This window comes from Ranitomeya variabilis, chromosome 2 (genome assembly GCF_051348905.1).
Source record: "Ranitomeya variabilis isolate aRanVar5 chromosome 2, aRanVar5.hap1, whole genome shotgun sequence".
NCBI classification, from domain to species: Eukaryota; Metazoa; Chordata; class Amphibia; order Anura; family Dendrobatidae; genus Ranitomeya; species Ranitomeya variabilis.
This window is the reverse complement of record NC_135233.1, coordinates 962,883,239-962,907,631: the sequence shown is the minus strand read 5'-3', so window position 1 is coordinate 962,907,631 and position 24,393 is coordinate 962,883,239. Positions and strand designations below refer to the sequence as shown.

At 42.8% G+C, this 24,393-nt stretch overlaps 1 protein-coding gene across 1 annotated transcript in view; it reads left to right on the top strand.

The window, feature by feature from the left end:
* The first annotated feature begins 526 nt into the window (after window positions 1–526).
* LOC143810071 (phospholipid scramblase 1-like) overlaps window positions 527–24,393 on the top strand; it is a 54,214-nt gene continuing 30,347 nt past the window's right edge. Inside the window, exons 1-4 of the mRNA XM_077292957.1 lie at window positions 527–608; window positions 1,681–1,710; window positions 5,007–5,116; window positions 11,421–11,463. Coding sequence (XP_077149072.1) covers window positions 1,698–1,710; window positions 5,007–5,116; window positions 11,421–11,463 — 166 coding nt within the window. The 5' untranslated portion in view covers window positions 527–608; window positions 1,681–1,697. The remainder of the gene's footprint in view (window positions 609–1,680; window positions 1,711–5,006; window positions 5,117–11,420; window positions 11,464–24,393) is intronic.

Below are 24,393 nucleotides of genomic sequence, written 5' to 3'. Positions count from 1 at the left end.
TGGTGTAGCATTTCTTTGGAGGGCCGCACAGCCTGTTTTGACATCCTGCATGTATTTTGGTTGGAGTAAGATTATCCCATAATATACATACCTTACAAACAGTATATATTTAACACTGCACCCCTAAAGGTTTTCTCCCCTACCATGTAGCAGTGGCTTCTACAAAGCAGAATACCACTGCTCCGCCATATTGTTTAGTGGCTACTCCTATTTACTCCTGGTTAGCTCTTATCAGTACTGGGTGTTGGACCCTCACTGATCTGGTGTGGATGACCTATCATAAGAATAAATAATCATTTACATAGATTATTAGCTAGATATTCCCAGAACCACATTAGTGTTGATGGTGAGTATCCAAGTCTACCTCCACAAGTAACAATAGAGATACAAAGTAACTTCCTGGTTCCTTAGAGACTTCCATAATTATCCTGGGTAACATATTATTGCCTGAATAAACATGAGCAACTGCCAATTTAGTATCATTTATTTCCGTGTTGTATAAAATCATTTACTGTCCCTCCACTTTGATTTACTACGTTCTTTCGTGTAGAGGTGCAAGTCTATGGGAATATTTGTTTTCTGAGCTACTCACTAAAATTTTGCAGCAGGTACGTAAAAGCAAAGAAATGCATGTATTTCTACATTTGTTACTTTTTATTGCATTTACTTACTATGTGAATATATGAAAAAGACTAAACACTAATAACTATTTGGTCACTTAGGAATGTCTAGAATGCATTAGACTATAGTGCTCAGTTGTATGAGAGGGATTAGGGCTAGGATGAGTTTTCAACCTCTACATCAAAACAAGAACATTTTTATCAAAATTTTGACTTACCCTTAGGCTATACTCACACGTTACATTTTTGCTGCATTTTTTTTCTGCAGCAAAACCTGATCTCTTGGCAGTAAGAAACTTGCTGCAAAAAAAAAGGCGTTTTGCTTGTTTCTTGTTGCATTTGTGCATTTTTTGCTACATTTTCTCTGCTACATTTTGTCTCTTGTGCATGCTGATAATGTTTAGTGGCAAAAACTGATTCTACTTCATCAGGTTTTGGCACAATAAACGCAGCAAATACCTGATACCTGTTTTTTCAGTGTTTTTTCACCACCCATTACTTTCAATGGGTGAACAACTCTGAAAAAATGCTGAACAAACTCTGAAAGAAGTGACATGTTCTATTCTGCATAACCCAAGGTTTTGCACAAAATACTGGGGTCAAAAAACCAAGCTGTGTGCATGAGATTTCTGGAATCTCATAGACATAGCTGGTACTGTAAAGAAAAACAAAATAACCCGCACTAAAATGCAGACTTGTGAACAAACCCTTAAAAGGTTTTAGCCATCTCATAAGGAGATTATGTACCACTAGGATATGTCATCATTTTAGGATCATTGGGGTCAGACATCTGAAACTAGCACTGATCCTAAATATAAAGGGGATTGTTCTGGAGCTTATTAGTCTTCACCAGGGCTGCCTGCTTTTTATTCACAAAATCTGTGGGATTCCCACAGGTCGGGTCCCCTGATCATAAAATGAAAGTATATCCTAATCATGCGCCATCATAATATAATTTGTGTAATTAAAAAAAAAAGTTTAAGTATTGCTGAAAGCATTTATGCTTATAATTTGCTTTTTAGTTGTTCTTTGTGTTATTATCAATGTTGTTGTTTTGCAGAATTAACTGAAAATAACATGAATAAGCAAGGTAATATATATTTTGTATTGAATTGTGTAAACATTTGGGAAGATCAGAGATCGTAAGAAGATGGAATTAGAGCTAGACAGTTACTGGAGGCAAATACATAGGCATTGTAGCAGGGGAATATGAAAAGAAGAAGTTTCTCTCTGACAAATGTTCCAACCTTCATTTATTCATAACTATTTTCAGTGCATTATGAACTAGCCCCAATCCTAACTTTCACCCATAATGTTCTTAGTACCGCTACTATATTTTATAGAAACTCTTTGTTCAGTCCACTGCCTGTAGCCCGCTGTGCACACCACCTTCTTCTATTTTTATGCTTACTTGCTGTATCTTAAAAAAGTGTGGTTATCATTCATAAGATAATTGATAACTTGCAAATTAGGGGATATCCAATAACTGGGACTCCCACCAATTTTGAGATTGGGCTTATATAATGCAGGGCGCCACTCCATTCATTTTTTTATGTCACTGCTGAGAATAATCCTTGGCTATCTCTGGCATGAATACAGTGTAGTTGAACCCCATTGATCCACAAATTATCACATATACTTTGGATAAGTAAAAAAAAAACCTTTTGTTGGTAAAAACTTAAAGGACCTCACAAAAAAAATGGTTCATGCTGTCTGCGGTTTGGACAGAATGAATTAGATGACTGATTCTCTTTAATACAATGTTTCAATCCTTCCAGACCCTTTTCAATAGTATTAAAAGATTATGGGCAGGTTGTTTAGCATACAGATGATTATCTAGACTAAATACTATTGTATTCACTGCACTGTTGTATGAGCGGGAGAAGGTCTGTAAACCAGAGTAAAGGTACCTTCACACTAAACGATAACGATAGCGATCCGTGACGTTGCAGCGTCCTGGCTAGCGATATCGTTGAGTTTGACAGGCAGCAGCGATCAGGATCCTGCTGTGATATCGCTGGTCGTTGATTAAAGTTCAGAACTTTATTTGGTCGTCAGATCGCCGTGTATCGTTGTGTTTGACAGCAAAAGCAACGATACCAGCGATGTTTTACAATGGTAACCAGGGTAAATATCGGGTTACTAAGCTCAGGGCCATGCTTAGTAACCCGATGTTTACCCTGGTTACCAGTGTAAAATGTAAAAAAACAAACAGTACATACTCACATTCGCGTCCCCCGGCATCCGCTTCCCTGCACTGACTGAGCGCCGGCCGTAAAGTGAAAGCACAGCACAGCGGTGACGTCACCGCTCTGCTGTTAGGGCCGGCACTCAGTCAGTGCAGGAAGCGGACGCAGGGGGACGCAAAAGTGAGTATGTACTGTTTGATTTTTTACATTTTACACTGGTAACCAGGGTAAACATTGGGTTACTAAGCGCAGCCCTGCGCTTAGCAACCCGATGTTTACCCTGGTTACCCGGGGACCTCGGCATCGTTGGTCGCTGGAGAGCTGTCTGTGTGACAACTCTCCAGCGACCAAACAGCGACGCTGCAGCGATCGGCATCGTTGTCTGTATCGCTGCAGCGTCGCTCAGTGTGAAGGTACCTTAAGAAATAAGGAAGATCTTGTTATCTGGCAGGGTGGGAACTCATCTTTGAGTGACAGTTCTGGTCAGCAGCAAAGCTGCAGTATTAATATTACAAATCCCAAAATCATATTAATAGTCTGGGAAGAAACACATGTGTGTTATATGTAACCAGACACATCAAGTCCGCTCCATAGAATATAGATAAAAATAGGAGAACCCGGAGCATAATATAAACTTCTTTATTGATACAAAAGTTTAAAAGCCATATATCAGTAATACTTTAGGTGCATATTTTCCAATGAATAACATAGATGAGGGGGAAACCCACCCCTCTAAAATCCCCATACTGAGCAATAATCATGTAAAAAGGATGGAACAAAATCCATATGATATATCCTGATAATGCGGCAAGCTGATCAGTAGTAAAATGACAGTCCTAACAGCCAAAGCAAAAATATCACAAGTCAGCTTACCAGCACAGGGGGGAGACAGAGGAGGGGGGTCCCGCTGAAATAAAGTCCCCGACGCGCATTTCGCGGCTTAACCACGCTGCTTCTTCAAGGGAGTGTGAGCTGCAGTATTAGTAGAACTGTAAACTTCAGCATAAATTCTGCTCTAACACATTCAGCTATCGGATTTTTGTCTACACTGTGATGAGAACTTCACTTAGAGGAGCTGATGTCGTGGGCTTGTGATTTTGCAAGAGTTATAACAGTAGCTGGGTCAGGAGCTGAGAGAGAGGGAGGGAGGGAGAAGAGCAGCTCTCTGCTGTATAGAAATCAATAGGCATTAGAGAGGTGGCTGGTATGTTAGCTTCTGGAGTGCAGGTATGGTCAGGGTGTGGGTAGATTCTAGAGGTCAAGCTCCATGGAAACACCGTACACTAAAATGGATAAAACCTCTAATTGCAGGAGACTAGCAGCAGATGGAAAAAGCCAGTTAATTTCAAACTTGCTTATTTTCATGCTATCTAACCAAAGCAATGTTTTGACGTGAGAAAAACCCTGTAGGTTTTGACATTCTAAAACCTGGCTAGCCATTTTAATTCCTTCTGACATGATGATATTTTTACATTGCTTTACTAAATCACCTGTATTAATATTTATACAAGAGTCAGGACCAAAAGAGAATAAAATGTAAAACAAAGAAATAATTTGAATTATTATCATTACAGTATTATTATAATACATGTTTGGCTTCTGTGTTAGGCTGTTTTCAGATGTATAGATCCTATACACCACACTAAGTGTAGGATTGGCTAGAGTAAGCAATCACCCTTTTTTCACACTTATCATCTGTAAGGATATGTGGACTTTGCCAATCAGAATCCCAGGCTTCAACCCCGGCATACTCACCTTTTTTAATTCTACAGGGGCAGTAGCATATTCAGCAACATGTCCATGGGTAGTAACCTAAGAAAGAGGATTCTTAGGAATCCTGCATAGTTAGGAAGCAGGCCTTGGGTTAAAAACCTGGGGAGAAACAACAACAGGTACCAAAAATAATCTGAAGAGAGGGGCAATAGCAAAATGTAGAAATAAGGTGGAAGTCAGAGTCAACACAAGTTCATGCTTGCATTCGAGTACCAGAACCCAAAATAAAAAAAATCTTAATCAGCTGATCATATGATGAAGATGGAATCCACTTTAATACCCAGCCAGAGTGATGGCAGCAATATATGTAGAAAGGAAATCGGCAGGATCACTGATCCACTGAGGACAGCACACATTGTATGTATCACATCATAAATCTGTATTTCATAAACACCAATCATTTTCTTTTCATCAAATTTAACAGAGCCACAAAATGAACCGGTGCAGAGTCAGCCACAGCATACTGGATCTGTGTCCCCATATACACCGGCACCAATGCCAAGTTCTTTACAAGGATTGGAATACCTCAGCCAGGTAATTGTGTCTTACACCTTATCAGGTTCCCTTAGTTAAAAGTGGAAGAATTTGGGGCTGGGAAATGCTAATTGGTCTTAACACAATAATCCATTCCTGCAGTCTATTTCACATATATTATATGTAATACAAGCTTATCACATGGGTCCTGGTCCTCACACTCACTCTGACCCCAATGATGTTGACTTCCTCATGCCATCCTCAACACAATGGAAATGCCCACTCAGTTAACGGTTAAAATTCAGATTCTTTAAAATTTGCAAAATTGCAAAATGCAATTCTTACAAATTCTTCCATATAGAACCTAACCATAAAGAGGTCACATTGAGATATGTAATATACATTAGCCTGTACAGCCGTGACTTCTTTTCTTTTTGGTCCCAGTCAACTTTAGCTGAATTAACCAACATTGTAACATTCTGCCTATTTTTCTTTCTAAAGCCATTCATATACCTCAGATTTCTGAAAACTTATTTGCTCAACTGTTTCATAAATATATAATAATTATGCAAATTGTCTCTTCAGAGAGGAAGAGAGCTAGAACTCTAGTGCCACCTATTGGAAGGTAGCAATCTTACAAGTCAATGTTGACCCTTTGACTTGTAGGATTGCTACCTTCCAATAGGTGGCACTAGAGTTCTAGCTCTCTTCCTCTATGAAGAGACAATTTGCATAATTAGAATATTACCCAGAGGAGCATTACGGCTTTAAGTCTACTCATCTCGGCATGCTTAACATGTCGATTTCCGCAAGGAGAAATGATACTTCTTGAATAAATATATACTCAAACCCATTACACTATTTAGATATATGCCCCAATTCATCCTTGTCTTTGCGCCTGGTTTTTGTCTACTTTTTTGCGTTCTGCGATTTTTTTTGTTTGCACAAAATTATTCTACTTGCACCTTTTTGAAGTCTATTTTACAAGTGCTCGCCTATTTTTTTTTTTCTCTTTGTTGGCTGAGTCTAGCATTCCAGATATTTTTGCTTGATTTATCAATTGCAACTTTTTAAAAGTTGCCAAATTTGGTGTAACTTTTCCCCAGTCTCTCCCAAGGGTATTTTTGAGTTCGCTAGTATTTTGCTGCTAATTTTTCAACTTTTGGAGCCAGTGTGTGATTTTTTGAGTCAATAGTCGCACATTTTGCAAAATGTAGCAAAATTACACCAGGGGAGACTGGAGTGAACTTATACAAAATGTTACATCTTTTTAAAAGGTTGCAATTGATGAATCTGAGAAAATCTGGATTTCTTGACTCTGCCCACAAAGCGAAAAACTAAAAAGTAAACAGACAAGAACATATAAAATAGGCTTAAAAAAGATTCAAATAGAATAATGAATTGGGTATATGCAAAAAAGGCACAAAGCTCATAAAATTAGACAAAAAACAGGTGGTAAAGTGATGATGAATTGAGCCTATATCTGTCATCAGAAGGTGAAGGAAATCTAGCTAATATGATGATTGCTAAGGGGTAAAGTTTCAAACATTGCTACCAGACACCCTTGACACTGCTTATATCATAAGAAAGGACAAAGAATCCATTGACAGCCAACATGTCCAATCATTGTTTCCAGAAGTTGAGGGACTCCCAGATTGCACCCCAACAGGTTCACTCTTTGTGTTTGGAAACCTCATTCATTTTAAAACCACCCCCTTCATTTGGATGCCAAACTCAATTTGTTAGCCACCCCCTTTTTCACAAACTTTCCTCAAGCACAAAATACAAGTAATGGTAACTAACAGTTAAGGCACTTTACTCTTCTTACCCTACCTACACCTTCATTGATAGTTTTGCTGCCTTTGGTCAAGTACACATTATTGCAGTCAAACTGTTAGCCACTTCTTAGCTTGGTGTACGGTAATAATGTGTTTTTTTTTTAAATTTTCAAAATCAGTGCTATAGGAACCCTGCTCAAATTAAAAATGATGAGCTCCTTTCCATCTGTCACCTCAACTGTCTGCTGCACCCAATCTCTGACTTTAGCAGTCACAGATCAAATTTGTGTAAGCGACCACTGAGCCTAGTGGTTAACTAAAGCAGTCAATATCTCATCCCAGTTAAAAAGGTTGTTCACTCCTGGACAACCTCTTTCAATGTACCTAATATGTCTAGTAAAAAAAAAAATAAAATGCATACTTACCTCCTGGATGGGCACTGCAGTCTATCAGCAGTTACTGGTACTGTATAGCGTTTACGGGACATAACAATGTCACGATACGCAGCCCTTGTAGTGAAGCTCCCTTCAGAGATAATTAAGCTTTTTTAACACACAAATTAGGAATCTTGAAAGGAGTTATCCAATAGTGGACAGTGCTGTTGCTGGAGATGCAGTGAGAACAATGTGTGATTCCTAGTTCGCTATTATAGGACAATCATTCCATTTGGAGCAAATTTACAAATCTGTTTAAAGTACAAAAAAATGGCATAGGCTACACATTGAACAATAGCCCTCTTACAAATGCAACTCTATAATAAATCTAATAATAAATCTTTATATAGCGCCAACAAATTCCGCAGCGCTTTACAATTCAACAGTTCATATGTAAGTCATAAGTAACAGCGTTAAAGATAATATAATAATTAAAGCAAAGATGATGATGGCCCTGCTCATAAGAGCTAACAATCTACAATGAGGTGGGGGGTGTACACAAAGTACAGGTGTGTATTTACAATGATAGCCCAGCCATCTTGAGGAAATGGGAATAGATAAAGGCTGCATGAGGTTGTCACCAGCCAGCATGTGTGGTGCTTTTAGGTGCAGTGTAGCTTGATGGAATGTGATAGGCCGCTTTAAACAGATGTGTTTTTAGGGAGCGCCTAAAACTGTATAAGTTGTCATTAGTCTTCATTTCTTGGGGTAGAGCATTCCAGAGGATTGGTGCAAGTCTTGGAGCCAGGAGTGGGAGGTATGGATTACTGCAGAGGTTAGTTGGAAGTTGCTTGCAGAGCGTAACAAGTGGTTAGGGCGATAAACAGAAATGAGGGAGGAAATGAATGAGGGTGCCACACTGTGGAGATATTTGTGGGTGAGAACAAGCAGTTTAAATTGAATCCTATAAAGTATGGGCAGTCAGTGTAATGACTGGCAAAGAACGGACGCATACTGATTAGCCAGATAGACAATGCTGGCGGCATTAAGAATGGATTGGAGAGGGCAAATTCGAGTGAGGGGGAGGCCAATTAATAGAGCATTGCAGTAGTCAAGGTGGGAAGATTGCTATCTTCCGTGATGGGAAACCCAGAAGTTTCTCTTCAGCATGTTATGTGCTAAGGGATTAATCAGCCATGACAGGGTTGTCTTTTTTTTATGAGTAGCTGTAGAGATGGGCGGGATGGCTATTCACCATATCTCCACCTCAATGGTGTGCTTCAGCTTCTTAAATGTCCAGCCACTGAGTATTTTTTTCTGTATGTGTGTCTGGAGGCAAGATCGCTCCAGAAAAAGGTTTATGTGAGACTGTGCTGAACTATGTTTCTGTACCCTAAGTGTGCAGATACCTGCAGGCATATGGACTCTGCTATATGTTATAATTTGTTTTACCATTTTTGCCAGAAAGGGCCATGCTTATTTTGTTGAACCGCACACTGGTTTATGCTTTGTTTTAAAGAAACCAGCTGTAGAAACATTCCTGTGTCTACGTCTGTGAGCAGCCGAGCGAGTAACATTACCACATTATATACAGTATATGGAGGAAGATTGTGCCGCCCCCTGAGAAACACCTCGGAGAACCGATTGGCAAAAGCTTCCCGCTCATGCTGTCTTCTCCAGCTACTTACAGACTGCTGCTGAATGCTGCAGCAGAGCTCATGAGGCTGCTAAGTCTGAGCTTTCCCACTCAGCAATGTGCTTCATGTCAGCAGAGCAGTGACGGTTTTAGTACCAGATCAGAAAACTTCTTTTTGCCAGTTCAGCTAACTGGCTATGATTTCAATAACCAGTTTGACAGATGCGGTAAGATAGAGCTGAATCCCACTCCTGGTGGTACCTCAACTTCAGGTGCTCATTGGTGGCTGCCTATAGGTGTGACTGATGTTCACACTGTGGGCTTCAGTCTCTCTCTCAACTTATAGTAACTGTTGATAAGACCTTTAAAAAATAGTTTCATCAGGGAATGCATTAATTAGTAAATTAACCCTGATTACTCTTTTATAATTTAAATTAATTTTGAAGGCATTTTTGGTTTTTACATTTGACTTATAAACCTAGAAGTAATTTGCAAAATTATAATAATGACTTAAAGGGGTTAACCAGAACTTTTTTAGTTTTATCTATGGGGCTAACAACTAACAGGCAAGCAATTGTTAACTACTTGTCTGTCCTTCTGTCCTGCAGTGGGACAATCTCTATTGACTCCGCCAGCCATTACTCTGTTTCATTTCACAGTTTGCTAAAAGAGCAGAACCTTCTCTTTTGGTCTGCTCTGCAATTAGGGCGTCACTGAAGATGTTGTACTGATTCATAGCCTGCTCAGAGAGGTAACTGCCTTGTAAAATGGTGGTGCAGAGATAATAGATAACTGGGAGCAAAATAGCTAGCAATTAAATTAGTAAACAACCGAAAATGAAACTTATCAAGAAATAAGGGATAAACATGGTGAATAACAAACATAATCTCAGAAAACAAACTGCCAGCAGGAGCAAAGAACTCATACATCAACTCATTAGGGAAAAAAGGTCATAGGCTTCACTTCTACCCTACTGTGTGAGAGAGTGGGTCCCTCTCTCTTTTCACCCATTGCTCTCAACAGGAGGTGTGAAGAGGGCAAAAGAAACAGTTAGTGATTGTCAGATTTAGTAGACCTGTATAGACAAACATTTGTAAATCATTTAGAACCTCATTTCCCAATAGCAGATCATAGCACTTTTGGAGGGTCTCTGTGTGAAGGTTTTCCTGAGCTCCATGAACGATAACGATTTTTGCTTTCCTGGAAAGAGTAGATTGCATTATCTGTGTGTTTCTGGTGTAAGAGTATGGTCACAGAGTTGTTCTGAAGCCACTCCTGCCACCACCATGTTTCACTGTTGGAATTGTATTGGGCAGGTGATGAGCAGTGCCTGGTTTTCTCCACACATACTGCTTAGAATTATCACCAAAAAATTCTATCTTCATTTTATCAGACCAGAGAATCTCATTTCTCAAAGTCTGGGAGTACATGATGTGCTTTTACGCAATCTCTATGCGGGCTTTCATATGTCTTATTATGTCTTATACTGAGGAGAGTCTTCCGTCTGGTCGCTCTGCCATAAAGGCCCGACTGGTGGAGGGCTGCAGTGACAGTTGACTTTGGGGAACTTTCTCCCATCTCCCTACTGCATCTCTGGAGCTCAGCCACAGTGATCTTGGGGTTATTCTTTACCTCTCACCAAGGCTCTTCTCCCACGATTGCTCAGTTTGGCTGGATGGCCAGGTCTAGCAAGTCTTCTGGTGGTACCAAACTTCTTCCATTTAAGGATTATGGAGGCCACTGTGCTCTTAGGAACCTTGAGTACTGCAGAACTTTGGTTGTAACCTTGGCCAGATCTGCGCCTTGCCACAATTCTGTCTCTGAGCTCCTTGGCTAGTTCCTTTGACCTCATGATTCTCATTTGGTCTGACATGCAGTGTGAGCTGTGAGGTCTTATATAGACCGGTGTGTGTTTAATTAAACACAGCTGGACTCCAATGAAGGTGTAGAACCATTCCAAGGAAGATAACAAGGAAATGGACAGCATGTGACTTAAATATGAGTGTCTGAGCAAAGGGTCTGAATACTTATGACCAGGTGATATTTCTGTTTTTCTTTTTTTATTAAATTTGCATTAATTTCTACATTTCTGTTTTTTCTGTCAAGATGGAGTGCAGAGTGTGCATTAATGAGAAAAAAATGAACTTTTTTTTAATTTACCAAATGGCTGCAATGAAACAAAGAGTGAAAATTTTAAATTTAAAGGGGTCTGAATAATTTACATACCCACTGTAAGAGCATGGAGTATGGTCGTAGGGTGCACAGTTGGTAAGTTGGACTATTAAAACAGGCATTCAAAATTAAAATGTGTCCATTGTTAAAAGATTAAACAAATAAATAATACCACCCAGGGGCTTTACCAAAAAGGTTGCAATAATAAATAATAAAAACTAAGTTATTTGGCTAATCTAATCTTCAGCAATATGTAAAAAGATGACTGACATTTTTTTTTTTCAAATTCACCAAGACCAAATTGTTTTAGGAGATTTGTCTCAAAGTCGATTCCAAATGATTGCCTATATGCATTTAAATAGGAAAACACAAGATTTTACAATCTATATCAACCTTGCTTGCAGGTATCCCAAATGGTGGTGGAAATAAGATCTCCATTTTTATTATGTGAGTATTATTTGTTCTGAACTTTATAACTTTATGCTATAATGATCGTTGCAACTGTTTTACTCTTTTCTGTATGTTCTCTATTCTTACAGCCGACAAACAAAAGTTGTGTAGATTGACGCGGGAAGGACCAAATTTATATACTTTTACAGTATTCAGTTTGGTGCAGTTTTAATTAAAAAGATAAAGCATTGTGGTGGGCCACTGGGGAGGAACCAGATGTTGGAGAAAGTCCAGCTGGAGCATGTAGTCCCACTGGCAGCAGATAATGATGTCATGGTAGCTGAAGCGGGTCACTGGACCCCTCAACACGTCCGTTGTGTCCACAACAATTGTTAATAGCAGGAGGTGGCACTTCTGCATGGTAAAGGACCCCCTGGGGGCACTCCTTTAGCAGTGGTGTCTGGGTGCAGATTTTGGAGTGCCATGGTGTTTGTCCTATCTCAAGCAGTCAGACACCCAGGAGAACTTGTAAACATAGCTGAAAGAGGCAACAGGGTACAGTCTCTATCTTAAAGGCAAAGTTCGCTGTATATTGTGCATATGAAACAAATGGTACCTTCCTCATGAAACAAGCGAGGTTATGGACTCTCAAGGCAGCTGGAGCAGATTTCTCTTCACTTGCTATTAGAGAGGGACCTTCACAGATTGACTCTCCTTGAAAACATATTAAGGTGTGGAAGTACTCACAGTTTTGAGCCTAACGTTCCCTTTCGCAGACGGTAGGTTAAGCAAAGCCGGTGGCGTGGCAGCCACGTGAATCTGATCCTGGCTAGAAACAAATAGGATAACCAGCATGCAGGAGAGCACATGTGCAGCTCTATCATACCTGACTGGATAAGGCTTCACTCCTTTGTGGAGAAAAATGTCCCCCCAGTATGGACTGACATGGAAAGCTATGCTGGAGCAGTAGTGTCTGCTTCAGTTGCCTTCCATAGGCAGCTTGAACTGAACTCAACTGGTTTGTACCAGCGTCCAGGAAGTGTGTGAGCCCTGAGCTGGGAGGCTCCTTTCTATGGCAGCTTGTTGTGAGGAGAATAATCACTTAACTTTCATATGCACACATTGGCCAGTAGATGGCAGCAAAGCACATTTATGAATTGTCGGTATGCAATGCAATGCATTACATATCCTAACTCACAGGGCCCAAACTAATTCTGACAAACTGGAACAAATCTACTGCCACATGACAACTGTCTCATTCAGCAGAAGAAGAATGGGTACCAGGATACCACAGCACCAAAACTTAAATTAAACATCATTTTAATTTTTATTTCATAAATCAACAGTACACATATAAATAATTAGCTTTGTAAAATATCTTATCAGAGAAATCTGCTTCTTTCTCCTCTTGGATTGATCCTTCATTCTCAGTTTGTGGGTAATTTCTGCAATATCTGTATTCACTGAAGATACATTTTTCCATTCCTGAGACAGTAGATAGTTGCTAATGATTAAGTTATATAGAAAGGGGAGGAGGAAGGATCAAGAGGCATGTAGGGGCATTATACTGCAGGTTCACTTGAAATGACAGTTACGCTATTAAGTGTAGCTATCACTTCAATGAAACAACAGAATGGAGCTTCTGCAGTGACGGCTACACATGGACCTTCGCCACTGGCAGCAGCCGAAGGGAGCAGAAGACAGACAGTGGACAGGCAGATGGTATGGCCAGTTATTTCATTGGTATTAGCACAAATTAATGCTACTTAGTGATGAGTGAGTGTACTCATTGCTCGGGTTTTCCCGAGCACGCTCGGGTGACCTCCGAGTATTTGTTATTGCTCGGAGTTATAGTTTTCATCGCCTCAGTTGCATGATTTACTGCTTCCAGATATGCTGAATACATGTAAGGAATGCCTGTTAGGGAATTCCCACATGTATTCAGCTTATCTGGAAGCTCTCAATCATGCATCTGAGGCAATGAAAACTATATCTCCAAGCAATAACAAATACTCGGAGGTCACCCGAGCGTGCTCGGGAAAACTCGAGCAACGAGTACACTCGCTCATCACTAATGCTATTTTCATTTTGACAAGCACAGGTTTTATACACTTGTGCAAAGCCAGAAAATTATTATAAGGATGGTCATCCAGTCATCCCTAGACCCTTGAAGGCAACATCTGATAGGCCTCATTCTAATATTTTGAAAGTGTAGTTCATGTACTTAAAAAAACTCATCAAGGCTTTGCACAAAGTGCAATGCCAGGAAAAATGATAAGGAGGGTAGTACAGTGATCCATAGACCCTTGAAAGCAACGCACCTGCTCCCTTTCTTCTCAGATCACACCCACCGCATACCAGAAATATTGCCCCTTCATTTTGAGGAACATGACCCTGTTTCCAGGTTGCAACCTGTGAGGCAAGTGTTTTATCACTACTGTCTTCAGATTGAACAAGATGTGATGATGGATCCCAAACTCTTCTATGGACCCCCAGCTCTGCCGTCGGTCATTCGTAATGACCTCCTCCGGCATGCCAACACTCAGCTAGCGGCTAGCGGACCCACCAGCATGTCTCCAGCCCTGGTCTTGGCTCGCCTCCTTCTCTCTTCCCATCAGCCTAGGCTCTGCAGTCCACTTACCAGTTAATGGAACCGGGCTCTCTGGTATGCAGTCTGTAAAAACCACAGCTGTGAAGGCTACTACCTGTGATCAATCCTTGGTGGTTTTAGGAAAGTGGCTGGTTCTGCACCACAGGCTCCTGCCAGTTTTGTCTGGCTCTGATAGACCTCCAGTTGCTGCCTCTGGAGTCTCGCAGGATTGTGCTATGCTTGTTGCCCACTAATCACGTTACACTGTATGGATTACTAATTTACGCTAGAAAAAAAATTTGAACTGTTTTTTTTTCTAAGTTTGCATACCACCAAAATGTAACACAAAGCACATAGAATCATAGAATGATAGAGCTGGAAGGGACGTCCTGGGTCATCTGGTCCAACCCCCTGCTCAAAGCAGGATTCACTAAATCATCTCAGACAGATGTCTGTCCGGCCTCTGTTTGAAGACTTCCATTGAAGGATTGAAGGAGAACTCACCACCACATAATACTCTATGGGTGACAATACAGTCAATTTTTCAACCCCCAAAAAAGAATGTGGTCACGTGCAGCAGCTATACATTTAGCAACAGACAGCAAAGCCCTAAGCCCTGCCTAGAGGCTGTACTCTGTGTCATGGACATGGTTGGTGGAACCACTGTGCTATGGACCCTAGAGGGGCATGACTAAGTGAGCAATGAATTGTTCACTAGAGCCTCTGATGGTTAGGTTTGGCTTGGCTCCCAATGACTGCCAGGTGCCACTCTAGGACAGACCAATGGAGGGGCAACAGCTGGACACAGTAGGACAGACTGGATGGTGCAGCAGGCAGAGATGGTATCAGCGTGAAGCAGGAAGAGCTTGAATCAGAGTGCAGCAGGTAGAGTTTGTACCAGTGCAGTTGGCAGGATCTGCATCAGAGTGTGGCTGACAGGATCTGCACCAGAGTGCAGCAGGCAGGATCTGTACCAGAGTGCAGCAGAAAGAATCTACACCAGAGTGCAGCAGGAACTGGTACACAACCTTACACAACTTAGACTGTCAAACAGGAAGGTTGCTAAGGCACCTCCCCAGTGAGGAGGAAGCAATATATACACTGCTCAAAAAAATAAAGGGAACACTAAAATACCACATCCTAGATATCACTGAATGAAATGTTTCAGTTGCAAATCTTTATTCATTACATAGTGGAATGTGTTGAGAACAATAAAACATAAAAAATGATCAATGTAAATCAAAATGAATATTATTATTATTTATTATTATTATTTATTTATATAGCACCATTGATTCCATGGTGCTGTACATGAGAAGGGGTTAAGGCCCCGTCACACACAGCGACGCTGCAGCGATACAGACAACGATGCTGATCGCTGCAGCGTCGCTGTTTAGTCGCTGTGTGGTCGCTGGGGAGCTGTCACACAGACCGCTCTCCAGCGACCAACGATGCCGAGGTCCCCGGGTAACCAGGGTAAACATCGGGTTACTAAGCGCAGGGCCCCGCTTAGTAACCCGATGTTTACCCTGGTTACCATTGTAAAAGTAAAAAAAAACACTACATACTTACCTTCCGCTGTCTGTCCCCCGGCGTTCTGCTTCTCTGCACTGTGTAAGCACAGCGGCCGGAAAGCAGAGCGGTGACGTCACCGCTGTGCTGTGTTTTCCAGCTGGCCGGCGCTCACAGTGCAGAGAAGCACAGCGCCGGGGGACAGACAGCGGAAGGTGAGTATGTAGTGTTTTTTTTTTTTAACTTTTACGCTGGTAACCAGGGTAAACATCGGGTTACTAAGCGCGGCCCTGCGCTTAGTAACCCGATGTTTACCCTGGTTACCAGTGAAGACATCGCTGAATCCGTGTCACACACACCGATTCAGCGATGTCAGCGGGACCTCAATGACCAAAAAAAGGTCCAGGCCATTCCGACACGACCAGCGATCTCACAGCAGGGGCCTGGTCGCTGGTACGTGTCACACATAGCGAGATCGCTACTGAGGTCGCTGTTGCGTCACAAAACTTGTGACTCAGCAGCGATCTCGCTAGTGATCTCGCTATGTGAGACGGGGCCTTTACATACAGGTTACAGATATCACTTACAGTAAACAAGCTAACAATGACAGACTGATACAGAGGGGCGAGGACCCTGCCCTTGCGGGCTTACATTCTACAGGATTATGGGGAAGGAGACAGTAGGTTGGGGGTTGCAGGAGCTCCAGTGTTGGTGAGGCGGTAGCTTCGGTAGTGATGAGGAGGCAGCGGGGTCAGTGCAGGCTGTAGGCTTTCCTGAAGAGATGAGTTTTCAGGTTCCGTCTGAAGGATCTGACTGTGGTTGATAGTGGGACGTGTTGGGGCAGAGAGTTCCAGAGGATGGGGGATATTCGGGAGAAGTCTTGGAGGCGATTGGATGAGGAGCGAATAAGTGTGGAGGAGAGAAGGAGGTCTTGGGAGGACCGGAGATTACGTGAGGGAAGATATCGCGAGATTATTTCAGAGATATATGGAGGAGACAGGTTATGGATGGCTTTGTAGGTCAGTATTAGTAATTTGAACTGGATACGCTGAGGGAATGGGAGCCAGTGAAGAGATTTGCAGAGGGGGGAAGTGGAGGACTAGCGAGGAGAGAGATGGATTAGTCGGGCAGCAGAGTTAAGGATGGACTGGAGAGGTGCAAGGGTGTTAGCAGGGAGGCCACAGAAAAGGATGTTGCAGTAGTCAAGGCGGGAGATGATGAGGGCATGCACAAGCATTTTAGTAGATTGAGGGTTGAGGAAAGGACGGATTCTGGAGATATTTTTGAGCTGGAGGCGACAGGAGGTGGAAAGAGCTTGGATGTGCGGTTTGAAGGACAGGGCAGAGTCGAAGGTTACTCCGAGGCAGCGGACTTCGGGTACGGGGGAAAGCATGATGTCGTTGATTGCGATAGATAGGTCAGGTAAGGAAGATTCGTGGGATGGAGGAAAGATGATGAGTTCAGTTTTGTCCACATTGAGTTTGAGGAAACGGGAGGAGAAGAAGGAGGATATGGCTGATAGACACTCTGGGATTCTGGAAAGCAGAGCGGTGACGTCTGGGCCAGAGAAGTAGATCTGAGTGTCATCAGCATAGAGGTGGTACTGGAATCCATGGGACTTTATGAGTTGTCCCAAGCCAAGTGTATAGATTGAGAAGAGTAGGGGTCCTAGAACAGAGCCTTGGGGGACTCCAACAGAGAGAGGGTGGGATGAGGAGGTAGTGTGGGAGTGGGAGATGCTGAATGTCCGGTTGGAAAGGTACGAGGCGATCCAGGATAGGGCGAGGTCTTTGATGCCAAAGGAGGAGAGGATCTGTAGTAGGAGGCAGTGGTCAACTGTGTCGAAAGCAGAGGACAGGTCTAGAAGGAGGAGTACAGAGTATTGTCCAGTAGCTTTGGCGGTAAGTAGGTCGTTAGTGATTTTGGTCAGGGCAGTCTCAGTTGAGTGATGGGGTGGAAACCAGATTGTAGAATGTCGAACAACAAGTTAGATGAGAAGTGGGAGGAGAGTTCAGCATGGACGTGCTGCTCCAGGAGTTTGGAAGCGAATGGGAGCAGCGATATTGGGCGATAGCTAGACATAGCAGTTGGATCAAGGGTTGGCTTTTTAAGGATAGGCGTGATTGTGGCATGTTTGAACTCATGAATATCCCATGGAGGTTTGGATTTGGGATGATACTCAAAATCAAAGTGGAAAATCAAATTACAGGCTGGTCCAACTTCAGTGGAAATGCCTCAAGACAAGGAAATGATGTTCAGTTCAGTTGTATGTGTGTTGCCTCCATATGCCTGTCTGACCTCCCTACAATGCCTGGGATCTCCTCCCAGACCTGGACTAAAGCATCCACCATCTCCTAGACAGTCTGTGGTGCAACGTTGGTGGATGGTGCGAGACATGCTGTCCCAGATGTGTTCAATCGGATTCAGATCTGGGGAATGGGCAGGCCAGTCCATAGCTTCAATGTCTTTATCTTGCAGGAACTGCTGACACACTCCAGCCACATGAGGTCTGGCATTGTCCTGCATTAGGAGGAACCCAGGGCCAACAGTACCAGAATATGGTCTCACAAGAGGTCTGAGGATCTCACATCAGTAACTAATGGCAGTCAGGCTACCTCCGGGGAGCACATGGAGGGCTGTGCAACCCTCCAAAGAAATGCAACCCCACACAATTACTGACCTACTGCCAAACCAGTCATGGTGAAGGATGTTGCAGGCAGCAGATCACTCTCTACAGTGTCTCTAGACTCTGTCATGTCTGTCACATGTGCTCAGCGTGAACCTGCTTTCATCTGTGAAGAGCACAGGGTTGCTGGGTTGTTGCCCTCCTACGGCCCCCTCCACATCTCCTGATGTACTGGCCTGTCTCTTGGTAGTGCCTCCAGCCTCTGGACACTACGCTGACAGACATGGCAAACCTTCTTGCCACAACTCACATTGATGTGCCATCCTGGATGAGCTGCACTAACTGAGTCACTTGTGTGGGTTGTAGAGTCCGTCTCATGCTGCCACGAGTGTTAAAGCACAGCCAACATGAAAAAGTGACCAAAACATCAGCAAGAAAGCTTTGGTACTGAGATGTGATCTGTGGTCCCCACCTGCAGAACCACTCCTTTATTGAGTGTGTCTTGATAATTGCCAATAATTTCCATCTGTTTTCTATTCCATTTGCCCAACAGCATGTGAAATTGATTGTCAAACAGTGTTGCTTCCTAAGTGGACAGTTTGATTTCACAGAAGTTTGATTTACTTGGAGTTATATTCTGTTGTTTAAGTGTTCCCTTTATTTTTTGATCAGTGTATATACATAATGCCCCACAGCCATTGGCAATCCCCGTATGTTATTGGCTGTGTAAGGCTAGATTCACATTAGCATCTTTGAGCGCAGCGTCGTCGACGCAACCCAAAACGCAATACACCACGCAGCGTTTTTTGACGCATGCGGTCAACGCAGAACAACCCAATAAAAATTATATAAACCACCATAAATTGCAAGAAAAAAAAATGGCACACATAAAAAAAACAAACAAACAACAAACATTGCAAAGAATAAAAAAAATGGGCAGAGAAATTATATACTTACATCTCTTGCATCTCTTGAAGGCAGAGCTGTGTCTCATGTACTCTCTATTTCCAGACGTGCAGGCAAGTGACATACAATGCAATCACCCTGTTTTTATATCTATGGGGTGGTCTTGTCACTGTCTAGACATTTCATCACTTGTTTTTTACTCAAAAGGCGCATGCGTCGAACAACGCGGGTCAACGCAGGCACCTGCGCCCTATGTGTTGTACATAGACAGTAATGTGTTTTTTTGCGCATTTACGATGCAAGTGCGTTGCATGCGTTGTTTACCGGAAATTCAGGCAGGCGCAGAATTCAGAGCGTCTTAGTCTCCCTGGCAACCCTAGCCGGAGACGCCTCTGCTCTGGAGACGCTGGATCATGTGCTCTCAGCAAGTAGGTTGGTGACTCATACCTCTACCTTAGGGTACTGTCACACAGTACCATTTTGATCGCTACGACGGTACGATTCGTGACGTTCTAGCGATATCGTTACGATATCGCAGTGTCTGACACGCAGCAGCGATCAGGGATCCTGCTGAGAATCGTACGTCGTAGCAGATCGTGTGGAACTTTCTTTCGTCGCTGGATCTCCCGCTGACATCGCTGGATCGTTGTGTGTGACAGCGATCCAGCGATGTGTTCGCTTGTAACCAGGGTAAACATCGGGTAACTAAGCGCAGGGCCGCGCTTAGTAACCCGATGTTTACCGTGGTTACCAGCGTAAACGTAAAAAAACAAACAGTACATACTCACATTCCGGTGTCTGTCCTCCAGCGTCTCAGCTTCTCTCCACTGTGTGAGCGTCTGCCAGCCGGAAAGCGAGCACAGCGGTGACGTCTGACGTCACCGCTGTGCTTGCCGGCTATGGCGCTTACACAGTGGAGAGAAGCTGAGACGCTGGAGGACAGACACCGGAATGTAAGTATGTACTGTTTGTTTTTTTACGTTTACGCTGGTAACCACGGTAAACATCGGGTTACTAAGCGCGGCCCTGCGCTTAGTTACCCGATGTTTACCCTGGTTACCGGGGACTTCGGCATCGCTCCAGCGCCGTGATTGCAACGTGTGACCGCAGTCTACGACGCTGGAGCGATAATCATACGATCGCTGCGACGTCACGGATCGTGCCGTCGTAGCGATCAAAATGGTACTGTGTGACAGTACCCTTAAACTCCATGCAGATTATCAGGGACACAGCTGATTTAGGTAAACGTTATTGTAACTGTTCTATTTAACCCCTTCACCCCGAAGCCTGTTTTCACCTAAGTGACAGGGCCAATTTTTACAATTCTGACCACTGTCAATTTATGAGGTCATAACTCTGAAACGCTTCAACGGATCCTGGTGATTCTGAGACTGTTTTCTCGTGACATATTGTACTTCATGATAGTGGTAAAACTTCTTCGATATGACTTGCATTTATTTGTGAAAAAAAAAAAAAATTTGACGAAAATTATGAAAATTTAGCAATTTTCAAACTTTTAGTTTTTATGCCCTTAAATTAGAGAGTTATATCACATAATATAGTTAATAAACAACATTTCCAACATGTCTGCTTTACATCAGCACAATTTTGGAAACATAATTTTTTTTTGTTAGGGAGTTATAAGGGTTAAAAGTTGACCAGCGATTTCTCATTTTTGCAACAAAATTTTTTATGGACCACCTCACACTTGAAGTGACTTTGAGGGGTCTATATGACAGAAAATGCCCAAAAGTGACACCATTCTAAAAACTGCACCCCTCAAGGTACTCAAAACCACATTTAAAAAGTTTATTAACCCCTCAGGTGCTTCACAGGAATTTTTGGAATGTTTAAAAAAAATTGAACATTTAACTTTTTTTCACAACATTTTTACTTCAGATCCAATTTGTTTTATATTACCAAGGGTAACAGGAGAAATTGGACCACAAAAGTTGTTGTACAATTTGTCCTGAGTACGCTGATACCCCACATGTTGGGGTAAACCATTGATTGGGCACATGGCAGAGCTCGGAAGGGAAGGAGCGCCATTTGACTTTTCAATGCAAGATTTGCTGGAATTGAGATTGGAACCCATGGCTCGATTGGAGAGCCCCTGACGTGCCTAAACAGTGGAAACCCCCCATAATGGACCCCTTTTTGGAAAGAAGACCCCCTAAGGAACTTATCTAGATGTGTGGTGAGCACTTTTAACCCCCAATTGTTTCACTAAAGTTTAGAATGTAGCGCTGTGAAAATTAAAAAAATAATTTTTTCTTTCCACAAAATGATGTTTCAGCCCGCAATTTTTTTTTCCCCAAGGGTAACAGGAGAAATTGGACCACAAAAGTTATTGTCCAATTTGTCCTGAGTACGATGATATCCCATACATGAGGGGGAACCACTGTTTGGGCGCACGGCAGAGCTCAGAAGGGAAGGAGCACCATTTGAAATGCAGACTTAGATAGATTGGTCATCCTGCATCATGTTGCATTTGCAGAGCCCCTGATGTAACTAAACAGTAGAAACCCCCCACAAGTGACCCCATATTGGAAACTAGACCCCCCAAGGAACTTATCTAGATGTGTTGTGAGAACTTTGAACCAACAAGTGTTTCACTACAGTTTATAACGCAGAGCCGTGAAAATAAAAAATCCTTTTTTTTCCACGAAAATGATATTTTAGCCCCCACATTTTTATTTTCCCAAGGGTAACAGGACAAATTGGACCCCAAAAGTTGTTGTCCAACTTGTCCTGAGAACTCTGATACCCCATATTTTGGGGGGGACCACTGTTTGGGTGCACGGGAAAACTCGGAAGGGAAGGAGCACTGTTTTAGTTTTTCAAAGCAGAATTGGCTGGAATTGAGATCGGACGCCACGTCTCGTTTGGAGAGCCCCTGATGTGCCTAAACAGTGGAAACCCCCAATTCTAACTGAAATCCTAACCCCAACCTTAACTCCAGCCCTAACCCTAGCCCTAACCCCAGCCCTAACCCCAACCCTATCCCTAACCCTAGCCCTAACTCTAGCCCTAACCGTAGCCATTAACCCTAACCCTAATGGGAAAATGGAAATACATACATTTTTAAAAATTTTATTATTTTTCCCTAACTAAGCGGGTGATGAAGGGGGTTTGATTTACTTTTATAGCGTTTTTTTGGTGGATTTTTATGATTGGCAGCCATCACACACTAAAAGACGCTTTTTATTACAAAAAATAGTTTTTGCATCACAACATTTTGAGAGCTATAATTTATCCACATTTTGGCCCACAGAGTCATGTGAGCTCTTGTTTTTTGCGGGACGAGTTGACATTTTTATTGGTACCATTTTCGGGCACATGACATTTTTTGATCGCCTTTTATTCTGATTTTTGGGAGGCGGAATGAACAAAAACCAGCAATTTCTGAAATTCTTTTAGGGGGGGGGGCATTTATACCGTTCCACGTGTGGTAAAACTGATAAAGCAGCTTTATTCTTCAGGTCAGTACGATTACAGCGATACCTCATTTATGTAATTTTTTGTGTTTTGGCGCTTTTACACAATAAAAACTATTTTAGATAAAAAAAAATTGTTTTTGCATCGCTTTATTCTGAGAGCTATAACTTTTTTATTTTTCTGTTGATGATGCTATATGGCAGCTTTTTTTTTGCGGGACAAGATGATGTTTTCAACGGTACCATGGTTATTTATGTCCGTCTTTTTGATCGCGTGTTATTCTACTTTATGTTCGCCTGTATGATAATAAAGCGTTGTTTTTTGCCTTGTTTTTTTTTTTTTTTGCGGTGTTCACTGAAGGGGTTAACTAGTGGGATAGTTTTATAGAGCGGGTCGTTACGGACGCGTCGATACCAAATCTGTATACTTTTATTGTTTTTTTTTATTTACTTAAATAAATGGATTTATTGGGAAATGTTTTTTTTTTCTTTATTTGGGGATTTTTTTATTTTATTTTTATACATTGTATTTTTTTTTTTTTTTACTTTTTACCATTGTCCCAGGGTGGAACATCACTGTTTTAGATCAGATCGTTGATCTGACAGTGTGCATAGCACTCTGTCAGATCAACGATCTGACAGGCACGTTCCACAGGCTTGCCGGCGCCTGCTATTAGGAACTCTCAGCAGGCGCCGGCAAGCCAGGTCAGTAAATGACCCGGAAGGAGTCCCGCGGCCATCTTGGATCCGAGGACTCCTTCCAGGTCACCGGAGCAGCGCGATCTCATCGCGTTGCTCCGGTGGGAGAGTGCAGGGAGCCCCATCCCTGCGCGATCCACCTCTATGCCGCTGTCACTACTGACAGCGGCATCAGAGGGGTTAAATGCCCACAATCGGCGATAGCGCCAATCGTGGGCATTGCTGCGGGGTGTCAGCTGTCATATACAGCTGACACCCGCACCCGATCACCGCGGCGCTCAGCGCGAGACCGCGGTGATCGAGCCGCCGTACTAGTACGGCGGCTGGCACAAATGCAGTGCCGGCAGCACCATACTAGTATGGCGGATGGCGCAAAGGGGTTAAGTAGCAGACTCTGCTTTCTGATATTACCCATAACGAAGCCACTTGTAGGTGGCGACACGCGTTGGGCTGCTGCACAGCCCTAACCAGGACTTTGTCTGCTTGCACAACCGCTCTGCACATTTCATCTGGGTTTCATCGGTTACCTTGCCTTGGTATGCTCAGTTTGTTTGGTCTATGTTTGTGATTACTTCACACTATTTACAGCCTTCCAGCCCTTAAGGTACCTTCACACAAAACGACTTTGTAACGATATCACTAGCGATCCGTGATGTTGCAGCGTCCTTGCTAGCGATATCGTTTAGTTTGACACGCAGCAGCGATCAGGATCCTGCTGTGATGTCGCTGGTCGCTGAATAAAGTTCAGAATTTTATTTGGTCGTCCGATCACCGTGTATCGTTGTGTTTGACAGCAAAAGCAACGATACCAGCGATATTTTACACTGGTAACCAGGGTAAACATCGGGTTACTAAGCGCAGGGCCGCGCTTAGTAACCCGATGTTTACCCTGGTTACCATCGTAAAAGTAAAAAAAAACAAACAGTACATACTCACCATCTGATGTCCGTCAGGTCCCTTGCCGTCTGCTTCCCACACTGACTGAGCGCCGCAAAGTGAAAGTGAAAGTACAGCACAGCGGTGACGTCAACGCTGTGCTCTGCTCTCACTGTACGGCGGCACTCAGTCAGAGCAGGAAGCAGACGGCAAGGGACCTGACGGACATCAGATGGTGAGTATGTACTGTTTGTTTTTTTTTACTTTTACAATGGTAACCAGGGTAAACATCGGGTTACTAAGCGCGGCCCTGCGCTTAGTAACCCGATGTTTACCCTGGT